We start from the raw sequence: 13,093 nt of genomic DNA, 5'->3' as shown, positions 1-13,093 counted from the left end.
GTAGCAGGGCAGGAAAGGAAAAAGTCTGGTGCATAAGGCCACCTGCCTGGGACTGTGACATTGGCCAATGTCTTACTCTGTAAGTGTCCCCTCGTAGGGTCAGACACTGCTGCTCACTGAGCATGCAGAACTTTTTATGAATGGTGAGACTAGGAGGGGTAATGCTCCTTCTGTTCGCCTGGTGCATGTAGCCGCAGAGAGGGAAGTGTATCTCCACATCTGGTTGCTCAGGGGAGGCGGGGTTGACTCAAAACAGATGTTGGTGGTTGATTTCATGGACTCCCCTGTGCATTTCCTCCAGGGTGTCTGGATCAAGATCAAATGCCTTCATGAGGTTTAAGACAACCGCCAAGGATGGCCTGTTGCTGTGGAGGGGAGACAGCCCGTTGAGAGCCAACAGTGACTTCATTTCCCTGGGCCTTCGGGATGGAGCGCTGGTGTTCAGGTAACTTCCGCCCAAGCTCTGCCTTCAGCGGCACCTTGAAGTCTCTTCTCTGACAGTGCGGATTGTGCTGAAGAGCGAGGCAGGAGTGACCCCCAACACACTCTCCTGGAGGTGGCAGTTGTCAAAGGCACCAGCCTCATTTGAGTCTCCTATTTTTCCCCATCAGCGACATCTATGCCTGTCAGGCAAATTCACACCACTCCCCAATTTTGCCAATTTATTCCGAGTTTTATCTACTGTCGTACTTGTTCGTGTGTGTGTGTGTGTGTGTGTGTGTGTGTGTGTGTGTGTGTGTGAAGTCTCTTACTGGGTTCAGGCTGCCATGGCACACTGGAGTAACTTCAAAGGGAACTGCTTGGCGAAGTCGCCGTATTTACTGCCTGCCTCTCTGCGGATAGAGCAATTCTGTGCAGGCTGTTGTCCTGTGTCCCTGCTGTATGCTCCTCACGTGTGGACTAGAGGGCGTGGAAGTGACACTGGCCAGCCTGGGAAGATCTGAAAATCGACTCCTCCGGGAACCTTGGCTTTAAGTTCCATCTGCCTGACTGAGCTCCACAGCCTTAGGGCACGTGCTGTTGTGAGGACAATGAAATGCAGATTCCTGTCTCCACGGAGCAACCCAACACCTGGATCTCCATAAATACTTGAGCAGAACTCATAAGGCCATCCCAGAAGCTCTCTGACTTCCTCTTTTAAGGATTCGCATCTTAAATTAGTTGTATTTGTGTGTGTGTGCTTGTCTGTGTGAATGGATGTTATTTTATTTTATTTTTGAAACAGGGTCTCACTACGTGGTCTTGGCTGACCTGGAACTTTTCTATATCTATCAGGCTGGCCTTAAATTCGCTGAGCGCTGCCTGTCTCTGCCTCCCTAGTGCTGGGATAAAAGTGTGGTGATATTGTGTTCCCCAATATATCGTGCACTCTAATAAATTTATCTGGGGTCAGAGAACAGAACAGCCACTAGACAGACATAGAGGCCAGAAAATGGTGGCACACACACCTTTAATCCTAGCCTTCTGGAGGCAGAGATCCATCCAGATCTGTGTGAGTTCAAAGCCACACTGGAAACAGCCAGGCATGGTGACTCACGCCTTTAATCCTAGGAATTGATGGCTGGAAGCAGAAAGGTATATAAGGTGTGAGGACCAGGAACTAGAGTTAGTTAAGCTTTTAGGCTTCTAGCAGCAGTTCAGCTGAGATTAATTCTGGATAAGGACTCAGAGGCTTCCAGTCTGAGGAATCAGGATCAGCTGAGGAACTGTCGAGCTGAGGCGGCTGTGGCTTGTTCTGCTTCTCTGATCTTCCAGCATTCACCCCAATACCTAGCTCCAGGTTTGTTTTTATTAATAAGAACTTTTAAGATTCGTGCTACATAAAAGCATTTACCATGCCTGGCCGGCAGTTCTCACCTCTTTTAAGTTAGTTTATATGGCTCTCCAAGTTGTCAACTGGATGGCTACACAGTAGCTAAAGAATCACTTGGACACTTTCTCCCCATCCTTCTCTTTTCTAGAATGAGTGGAGAGCTCAGTTTCTAAAGGGCAGGGGCTGTCTTGTTAAATGTGAAAAACCAGGGCATCAAGATTATGGAAGGTGCTTGCCACCAAGCAACAACCCCCTTGGGGAACTTGTTAAAAATGTCAATCTCTAGGCCCCAGCCTGACCTGGCTGCGTTGTAACCAGGAGGTTCAGATGCCTGCTGGGAGCCTCTGCTCTGGCTCTGGGTATTTTCCCCAGGGTGGGGGTTGTTTGTTAAGCTTTTACTCCCTTCGTCTTAGTACTCCCCCTCTCCAGTGAGAACCCCCAAGAGTACGGTAAATAATAAGAAATTGACAGGAAATGTAACAGAGAGAGAGAACTGACCTACAGACATGATGAAGACTGGATTCCAGGGCTTTGGCCCCTCCTGTGTGCTGTCCTGTGTGCTGGGGCTAGTGGAGGTCCTGCCGCCGTCTAGATGAGGTTAACATGAAGCTGTTTAATTTGAAGAAAAGACATTTTGAAAGGAAATGTGACTCTAACGCCACACCTGCTCTGTGATTCAGCCCGGTGATGGGGGACATTGTAGCAGTACGTAGCTGAAGAGCAGATGTTGAAAAGCAAGGGGTCCCCCGCTCCTCTCCAACTGTGCCTGCTCCCCGACCAGTGACCCCATCACCGTTCCCCACTCCTCATTGGCCCAAAGGTCAGATGAGGAGGAGCTCTTCCCACCCTGTCGGCTGACTGCTTCAAAGCCATTTCTTTGTGGTTTTCCTGTGGTTAACCTCACCCGGGCCTCAAGTACTTGATTGTACCCAGAAAGGGGAACTAAAACGGTAGCTAAGTGGAGGGTGGGGGTGGCCCAGCTCCCCCTCCACTGCCAGCTGAATTCAATGCATGGAGACCCGAGAAAACTGGCCACCGGCTGTCACCAACTCAGCTCTCACTCCAGGCTCTGGAAGAATCCCTGTCAGCCCCTTGTCACCCCTACCACCCTTCTAATAGCTTGTTCCAGCTTAGATGCATACCCTAGGTTACCAATTCTGTCTTGAGTTGCTGCAGCTGTCTGGGGGATTTCTTGTGTTCTGTGTACACTTCCGGGGCCCGGGCGGGGCTACGATTGGCATCCACATCTGGAGCCACCCATCACTGCTCACCGGGCACTTTCATCTGGGTGGTTTTCCTGCTCTATCCATCCATCCAACACAGAGGCAAGGGAAGTCTAGGCCGGGCTGGGAACAGGCAGGATTATGATAAAGGCAGGTGATCTAAAACAAACCAGCACACACTGAAGAGCTTGTCCCAAAGGTAGATTCCTGGGCTTGCCCACCCCCAGGCTTTGATGGAGTTAGTGTGGGTGCACACTGGGATCTTATTAGCATCAAGCACCCCCAAGTCTTCTAGAAAGCACACCTTGAGAAATAGAGTCTGAAGGATCTTTGAGGTTCCACACACTTGATCCCCATGGCTGTATGATCTCACGCAAGTCATTTACCTTCTCTTAGCCTCTGGCTCCTCTTCTGTGAAAGACAAAAAGGCTTGTTGGGAGAATTTTGTGAAAATGAAATGAAGTCATTTTTGTAGAGGCCCAAGTGCATGGTCAAACACAATCAGTTTTTAGTGATGACGAGAATGCAAATTCTTACCTCCATCAAGTGTTTTCTGGGCTCTGCAAGCCTCGGCCTCTGTGAAATAACCTAGCAATGAGGCCTTATATAACAGCTCTGCAAAAATGTAGTCACTTACATATTGTAAGGTCCGGACCTTACTAGGGAAGGTGTGGCTGAACTCAACTCTAATCCCAGCTCTTCCAAGGTGGAGGCAAAGAGATCAGGAACTCAAGGCCATTTTCAGATTGATAATGAGTTCTGGGCTGTGTGAACTCCGTGAGTCCTTGTTTCAAAAAAAAAAAAAAAATCAGAACAAAAGTTTCTGGCCTCGAGGATGTTGCGTCAGTGAGGCCTAGCTAGAGTGTACACTATTCTCTAGGATGCACAAACCTACTCTCAAGCTTGCAATGTCTCTATCACAGATGGGAGAGAAATCCTGAGATAACAGGATGCACTCTAACTTTCTACACTCACTCGAATTCAGGTCCTTTGCTCTCACTTATCCTGGGAATTCCTGCCAGAGAACTGGGGTGAGCAGGGTAACGGAGCTCTCAGCCCAACACCCTTAGTTCAGAAGTCGATTTGAGCTCAGAGAAATCCAAGTGCTTCTCCGAAATGAGCGTGACTTTCAGTTTTACCATGGTTTGTTTCGTTCTAGTCTGTCATGTGTGGAACACAAAACCAGTCAGGAAGCTTTATAAATGTCACGAGATGCTCTTCCCCACTTATTTGGACCACTTAACACTTTCAGGCACCAGAGAAGAGGAAGAGGTCAGACATTAGGAAGGTACCCTGTACCATGGTTTGAAAGGGATGTTACCGAAAGTGTTACCACACGTGCGGGGCCTGAAGACGACCAAGTAGTTTTCAAAGGCCAGACTCAGAGTCACTTCTGGGTTGTCCACCTTGTTGGCTAGCCTGTCAGTCATTGGTGCACGTCAAGTTAGGTGGCTTGGGAGAACCTAGTCACAGCAAGAGTCAAATAACATTGATGGAGCAACCAGGCAAGCATTTATTCATTGCTTTTATGGCTTGAAAGCAAGGCATAACTTCACAGCAGTGCACATCTGCTCAATGGACAGCCTGGTATATGTATATATAAAGATGTATATATTATTTGTTTCGTGTGCTGCATATGCATATATGTATATATGTCTATGCATATAAAACAAACAATCCAGGGAGAGTAGGAACAGGTGGCTCTTTGCAGGGCCTGAAACTATTGAGACCGGGCTGCAAAGGGAGGTCATAAAGAAACCCACGATGTTGGAATTTTTGTCTGCCAAACTCTATTTCAACTCCCTTAAGCATGTTCTTTCCCTTCAGGTGAGTAAGAGAGTTATTGACTTCAGAAAAGAATGACGCTCACCCTTGTCCCACCTGGTTCTAACACAATGGAAATGTTTTCGTCACGGGCACACTGACTGGCACATTCAGGTGTAGCTCCCTGCAGTTACACGCAGGTCACCTGAGTGTAGGACCTGGGCATTCTTGACACTTTAGTTATGTGTTTACCACTTCGGGTCCACTCCCCCACAGGGCTCCCCTCTCCTCAGGGTGCATTTTCAACCTCCCGAGTAAGTGTCACCAAGACCCACGTTTTTTGGTACAGTGACATCATTTGTTTAGTTCCTACTGGGTGCTGTGTTGGTTAACCTTCCCTGTAGTCCTGCAGGGAAAGTGTCTTACCTGTACTTGATAGAATTAGGCGAATCGCCTAAGGTCACAGAGCTGGTAAGTTGACCTGCCCAAGGATCCAGGCAGGTGTGTAGAATTTGAGTATCCATGACATGTCACTCATGCTAATGCTCAGCAAAGCTATATGCAATAACTTAGCCCACCCACTGGCCCTGCTTCATGCTCATTCCCCTTTAATTATTTAATTATTACATTTACTTCCCACACTGTGCATGTGTGTGTGAGCGTGCACGCGCCATAGTGACATATGGAGATTAGAGGACCTTCTGGCTATTTTATAGGAGACACTTGATGTGGGAAAGTGGACTAGAAAGTGGTGCAGATTTTAGGGTCGGAGTGGCGGCTCTGTCCCATGGTTTGTCAAGCCACCACAGCTTCTATTCATGGTTCAATGCTGTGGCCGTGTTGTTTCTTTGAGACTTTGTTATGAAATGAATGAGCAATAGAACTTTCTCTGGGAAAACCAAGTGCTTTCTATTCTCACTCTGTTCTCAGAACAAGGGTCTCCAGAGCTCTGGGGGGAATCAGCGTTTCATTTGAGCCTTCCTCTCCCCCCGCTATCATGTACAGAGAACTCCCCTCTCAGGATGAGGGCAAAGCTGCCCCTGTGGACCCCACTCTCTGGTGGCCTGAGTGCGTGGTCAGATTGTGTTACCCAGGGAAAGCCTAGGCAGTTGGCTCCCTGCCCAGGCTAGAGTAGTCACTCACTAAATATTTGCTGGATGGAATTAAGTTAGAATAACTGAGTAAACAGTGGGTCATGTTTTCTGAGTCCTTGAGCATTTCAAAGTATCCAGGAGTTAAAATGCTACAAGGTAGAGCTGACATCAAAGGAAGTGAGGCAGAGGATACGAGAAATTCAATTCTTTATCTCGCCTCTGGTTTCAGACAAATTCTCCTCAACTCTTTAGAGTTCAGCTTGCTCCTCAATAATGTTTTTTCCTTCTTAAAGTGAAAATGTTGCATAGTTTCCTAGGACTTTTGTAATAAATTACCATGAATTTTATAACACTGAAGAAATCAATGTTTATACAGTTCTGGAGACTAGGAATCCAATATTCAACATGTTGCCGGCACCGCTTCCTTGGCAGGATCAAGGGCGGTTCTTTTGGTGCTTCTGGCTGGGGTTCTGGTGCTGGCTGGCAGTCCTTGGTGTTTCTAGCTAATAGATGTATAGCTGCAGCCTCTTTATCACCACATACCCTTTCCTTCCATGTGTCTCTGTATCCAAATGTCTTCCAGTAACAGTACCAGTCATATTGATGGATGGTCTCTCTCACCCAGTGTGGCTTCATTTTTAACTAATTGCATCAGACCCTCTCTCCAAACAAAGTCACATTCTAAGGGTCAGGGTGGACAGGAATTTCAGGGAAACACTGTGCAAGCCAGTGCATATGATAAACTCTTCTCACTCGTCCCAATACTGTAGCTACGGATGCTTCCATACATGGGCCTGAATCACCCTGATGACCTTACACTATGTGAAGGAAGGCCCTCACAAAAAGGCAGCTGTCATGGGATTCTGCTTAAGTGGGTATCTACATTAGTCAAAGCCAACAAGTAGGAGAGTGGTGCTCAGGGCCTGGGGAAGGGGGAGCTAGCGCTCTGCGGCATTCATTTTGTAAGATGGGAAGTACTGGAAATGTTAGTTACCCATGAATATTCTTAACATTCCTGAAATGGACACTTAAAATGGCTTAGATGGGTGAGTGTAATGTTTATCCTCCCGCCACTGAAAATTGAAAAACTCATTCACTCATGTGTGAACCTGGAAAGAGACTCCCTTTTGTGCCAGCCTTTTTTACTTGGAGTTAAGGACATTGCATTCTGGGTGAGCTTTTGTAGTGAGAGCCTTCGTGAATTGGCAGCTTCCTGAATGTCTGTGTTTCATTGATTCTTTTCTTGTTCTTCCCTAATACCCTTAGCTACAACCTGGGCAGTGGTGTGGCTTCCATCATGGTGAATGGCTCCTTCAGCGATGGCCGGTGGCACCGAGTCAAGGCTGTTAGGTAAGCACCTACCACGTGGGAGACAGAGCCAGGCTACAAGAGGGTGGATGTGTGGCCAGCTTCCTTTCGGTCCTGCTGTCCTCTAACCCAACTTTACCTGGCAGCCTCATGTTGCCATCAAATCCCACCCATGCCCGCTACTGACACCCAGGGGCAGAAACTGAACCCCTGCATCTGCTCTGAATGGAAGGAGATGGCCTGGAGAAAACACTCAACAAATTGTATTGTGCATATTCACTTAACATAATTCACATACTACATAAGAACATTTTCATACAAGTATCTAATGTATGCTGAGCACATCCCTGCCATATGTCCATCCTTCCCTTACCATTGGCCCTCCCTTTGTTCCCTTAGACAATTTCATTTCTGCTTCCATGTCACATGTCCATATGTGATTTTATTTATCTATAAATAAAGAGACCACAAAAGAGGAAAAAAAACATCATATTTGTCTTTTTGAGACAAGTTTGATTTTGATTAATATGATTATCTCCAGGATCATACATTTTCCTTAACAATATAACTTTTTCCTTTCTTTATGGCTGAAAAAAACCATATATATATATATATCACATTTTCTCTAACCATTCTTTGGTTATTGGGCACCTGGGTTGCTGTAACTTAGTTATTGCGAACAGCGCTGCAGTAGACATTAATGGACAAGTTGACATGTAGGGTTGGAGTCTTGGGGTTTTACCAAGGAGCAGTACAGCTGGTTCATCAGACTTATTGGGGGATCACCATATTAATTTCCATAATGGTTGAACTAGTTTACATTCTTACTAGCAATCTATAAGAGATTTGGTCCATATCATTTGGTCCAAAAAATTTCCTTTTGGTCCATAACCTTGTTAGCATTTGTTGTTGTATGCAGAAAGCACCTTTTAGTAGCTCAATTGGAGAGGGGCCTTAAAAATCTTACCAAGTGAAAATCTGAGGGCATGAAGACATTAAAGAGTGCTCTAAATGTGCTTGCATAGGCAATCCTCCCCTTCATAAGAATGTTTTCTGAACATGAGAAGTCACGTATGTTCACCTAGCCCCCACGACATAGCCGTGCCCTCCCAGTGCCAACTGTCATCCTGACTTTTGATCAACCTCGGGCAGATTATTCCTATGTCTTTATAATTTTGCTATGTGTGTCCTTATTCCTCACAATACATTTTCGGAAATCAAAAAGCAAGTCCAAATCAGTAATGCCAGTACCGCAAGTTAAATGAGCCCAAAGTAAAGGGAAGCTGAATGGAGATTCTGATGGCAGCTCCCTGAAAATGTACGATAACTCTTGCTGTACAATCAGCAGGTGATGGACAGTGTGAGGCCCGGGGGCCATGGGCACTGAACATTGTCAACTTCCTCTTCTGTTTCCCGGTAGGCTGTGTTAAGATCGTCCTTATTCAGCCCCCTGCCCTAAGCACCTAACGGTGCTTGCCTTGGAACCTCAGAAGGTGTTAAGACACAAAAGCAGACCTATGTTTATCTGCTGCCAGGCAGCCCACAAAGCCCAGATGTACGTGTAGGGATTTTAACAAAGTCCCAATTCTAGTTGTTGAAAAAAACAAATGTTTTTCCATAATGCATATTTACACATTTGGATCTCATTTTTTTTTTCTAGAAAACAAGTCAAAATGTAGAGTCCAACCTAACTTCAAAATATTCTGAAATGTTCACCTTTGAAATGACTCATTTCTCTCTCAATCATTTACAACGGAGGTTGCACTCAGACATCTCCAAAGGAATGTGAAATGCTTTGGTTCTCAACTCCAACCACATTCAATCACAACTGCTGCCCCAGGAACATCAGGGAATATACCCTGCTTATAACCTTGGGTCAAAATGTTTGGTGGAATAGTCACACACTGTAGAAGAATTTAAACTTTGACCGTGACTGTGGTTTGATTGTGTCTATGAAGATACACAATGGTGAGGATACCAGTCCCTTCCTAGACATCTAAGGAAACATGTTGAATGCATTTCCCAAAACTGTGTAAATTGCTGTGGGCAGAACCTAGATCAAAAACATTTCTGTTCACCTCGTGATGCAGCCCACACACAGGGATTTTCAGATGTTTGGGAGAAACAATGCAGTGGAATGTTCCCTCAGAAGAACTTCATATGCCAGATCATCAAGCTTGGCATGTATAAATAGCTCAGTAGACATATTAACATTGACATCCTCCCTATTGACATCATTGATCTCATTTTTAGTAAGCCTTGGGTTACAGTGAGGGCTGAATAGGAGATGAGGCCAGGAGCTCGATGGGTTGGAAGTGTCTGTGAGTTGTGAGCAGACAGGCCTCATGGGAACTGGGTCAAAGCTATAGCTATCACATATGGCAAGAAGGACTGGATTGGTATCTTAATTCTCTGTGGAAGGCTCCAGGTCAGAGACAGCAGAATGAACAAAAAGGGAATCACTAAAGGGAGGTGGGATGCTATGTGCTCTGTGTTGCTTTGGATGACTTGTGGTCTTGCAAGCATGACACCTAATAGAGTAGAAGAAATGTCTCATTTATCCAACATCTTATGCCATATAATTTAGACACAGTGCTTTACAACAGCTCATATTCATAGGAATTTAAGATCTGTATTTTTTTTCATTTTTGTGGGCAGAAACAATCATATGATAATACATGTGTAACCATAGCAGCACGCCCCTTGGCCAACCTCAATAGAGCAAGATGTGTGTCAGGTACTCTGCTCTGTGCTTTGCATGCATACCAGACGGTTTCCATAATAGCTTTGGAAGTTGATCTTAATTATTACAATTTCATAGAAGGTTATTTTGAGCCATACACTATTCCAACACCTGAGACACATCATTGAGGAAAACCAACACTTTGCCTTGGTGGTCTTGCATTCCTCTGGGAGGCAACCAACAATGGGTAATAAACAATGAATTATGCATTAGAAGTTAACTATACTTTTTTCCAATCTAAGATGCCATTGATTAGAAGGTATATAATTCTCATAACTGATGAAATCAAGTAAGTGGGAATAGTTTAGAGTAATGGGGGGTGAGTGGCAGGGCAAGCAAGACAAAGTGGGAAGGCCATTGCCCATCAGAGCATCAAGGCACGAAGGTCTAAAACTTATTTTTAAAGTATAGAGGACACAGCAGGAAGAAATTCTTGAAAACTCAATGAATGAAGAGCTAGTATCAAGAAGTGAGCCAGGGCTGGTCCTGTAGCTGAAGTTTCCCTGTGTTCCACCTGACCCAGGGTCAGGACAAATCTCTCTCACCTGTCGGTCCCGCAGCTGCTTGGACACAAGTAAACACACAGAGGCTTATAATATTTACAAATGGTATGGCCATTAGCTCAAGCTTATTATTGACCAGCTCTTTCACTTAAGTTAACCCATAATTCTTATTTATGTTTAGCCATGTGGCTTGGTCCCACTTCCCATGGGGCTGTAAAAGCTGGCAGTGTGCGTGCGTGCGTGCGTGCGTGCGTGCGTGCGTGTTTCACAACCTCATTGCTTAGCACACGGTAGGTACTTTTATATCTCTAAATCCGAATGATGGAATTAACACCAAAGATGGTAGCTTATTTCGTTTGGTTTTGGTTTGCTTTGCCTTTGCAGAGATGGCCAGTCTGGGAAGATTACGGTGGATGACTATGGAGCCAGAACAGGCAAGTCACCTGGCATGATGAGGCAACTTAACATCAATGGGGCTCTGTATGTGGGTAAGTGACCTTGACTAAAGCTCAGTCTGTCGGGGCTTTTCCTCGGGAGACCTTGATTTGTTGTCCCTGGGCTGTGTACTCAACAGGTTCAATCAAATACCTGGAAATCAGGAAGCTGTCCAAATAGTCCATTCTCCCATGTTCTGAACTTGTGACTCATGGCCGAGGAGGCAGGAAGGGACTCACTCACATTGCTTTTGTGCTCTGGAATCATCCACCAGGAAAACCTCGCTTTTCTTGTTTATAGAACAGGAACTTTCTAAGTTTAGCCACATGAGTTCTCTGTGAGGAAGGAGGATCCGGCTTTGTGTCCTCTCTCAGAATAGAATGAGTAGAACTCCTATAAATGGGTAATAATCTGAGACGCAGACAAAAAAAAAAAGCATGAATTAATACCTTTTGTGATTTCTAAGTGAGCTTAATTGAAAGCAGCCAAGACAGTACCTGTTGTTGACATTATATAACATTTCAAAATCTGCTGGAGAGCTGTTTGGCTTTAAGATTGTCATTTGAGCCAGAAATCACATCTGAGATCAGCCTTTTTAGTGTTCAGAGGTATATTCAGTCGATCAAATCAACATAATACATGTGATGTCTGGACAGTTAGGCCTTGGCCAGGGGACATTCAAGTGGACCATAAAGAATCTCCCACTAGTGACACCTCTTCTTGCCTCCTTCTCTCCCTCCCTCTTTGCCTGTTTGCAGGTGGAATGAAGGAAATCGCTCTTCACACCAACAGACAGTACATGCGAGGCCTCGTGGGCTGCATCTCCCATTTCACACTGTCCACTGATTACCACATTTCCCTTGTGGAAGACGCTGTGGATGGGAAAAACATCAACACTTGTGGGGCTAAGTAACACCAGCTGGCCTTGTCCAAGGGACATAGCCTCTATCCTGAACATCCCAGGGGCCCAGAGATCCTGCCTGATGCTGCACACAGAGGTCTGGGAATCAGGTGTGGTTCCTGTCATCAAGGACAAAGTACACCCTGATGGGAACCAAGACTGGAGGCCCTGGATGGCCTTCTCTGCAAACGCTCTGTGGGCCAAGCCCAATGAACTACTGTGGATAGGAAGCATTGGACTTTGTGGTTCAACATATAGAGTCTGTGAGAGATCATACATCGCATCAAGTTCCAGGGACTGTCTGCTGTAACTCAATGGCTATGTTGTGTTAAAGAATGAGAGCAAGACTGAGTGAAAAAGAGAGTGAGTGAGCAAGAGAGAATCAGAGAGAGAGAGAGAGAGAGAGAGAGAGAGAGAGAGAGAGAGAGAGAGAGAGAGCCCACAGAACAGTATTAAAATACTTCTGCCCTTCCCTGACTTCTGACACTAGCAGACTGATTGTGTGACCCTGAACTTCATACTCTAATCTTGGCCTACGGATTGTGTAGATTAACCCCTTCCATCCCTCACTGGCTGACTCAATGTGCTCTCACTAGTCCACAAAAATAAAGGTTTGGGGGAAATTACACATAGAATCATAATCATCCTGTGGCTCATACTGTGGCCCCCTTCCCCAAGCTTACCTCTAATGCAAAAGTCCTTTTTTATGATGCAAATTGAAGAAAATGGGCAGCACCCCTCCCCCCGATTTTGTAGCTGTACTTTTGTATGTGTCTATTTTTATAGCCGCAGACTGTCCACACTGACAGTGTGCTTTTTTTTGCAAGTGAAGGCGGATGGTCTTAACTATGGCACACTTTCCTAACAGTTTTCTGGCAAATGAGATAGGTTTGGGCCATGTCAATGAAGGGGTAGAGTGACTATGGAGGGCCGCTGGGAGAGGTGACCACTTTCTTTCAGTGCCTGCTGAGGGTTCAAGGGAATGGATGTGATGCTGTCCGGAGTGAAGAGACTAAATGGAACGGCATCACTGAGGTGGGGCACTGCCACGTTGTTTTAAGAGAGGGCGAGTATCTGTAATAGACGTGAATAAAGGGGATGAGGAAGAGCTCGTTTGTGGAGATGTGACTGATTTTGCAGAGGCCATGCCCACAAAGGCCCAGCAGGGCTACTTAGAGAGTCCAAGGTTGTGTGGGGCTTGGGATATGCCCCCAGCAGGGGCGGAGGGCTCAGCCCAGAACAGTTTCTGGACCATCAGCTGTACCCTGTGCTATTCATGCACAGGACTGCAGACAACTGGCTCCCTGGC

General features: G+C 45.8%; 1 protein-coding gene across 1 annotated transcript; it reads left to right on the top strand.

Moving 5' to 3' along the window:
• Window positions 1–305: 305 nt before the first annotated feature.
• LOC131902114 (pikachurin-like) lies at window positions 306–12,679 on the top strand. Its single transcript, XM_059253147.1, has 4 exons — window positions 306–445; window positions 7,161–7,244; window positions 10,833–10,936; window positions 11,642–12,679. The coding sequence occupies exons 1-4, from the start codon at window positions 330–332 to the stop codon at window positions 11,794–11,796; spliced, it is 459 nt and encodes a 152-aa protein (XP_059109130.1). The 5' UTR covers window positions 306–329; the 3' UTR covers window positions 11,797–12,679.
• The last annotated feature ends 414 nt before the right edge of the window (window positions 12,680–13,093 follow it).

Source organism: Peromyscus eremicus, unplaced genomic scaffold, assembly GCF_949786415.1.
Source record: "Peromyscus eremicus unplaced genomic scaffold, PerEre_H2_v1 PerEre#2#unplaced_2347, whole genome shotgun sequence".
NCBI classification, from domain to species: Eukaryota; Metazoa; Chordata; class Mammalia; order Rodentia; family Cricetidae; genus Peromyscus; species Peromyscus eremicus.
The sequence above is the reverse complement of the archived record's forward strand: the minus strand, read 5'-3'. Positions and strand labels throughout refer to the sequence as shown.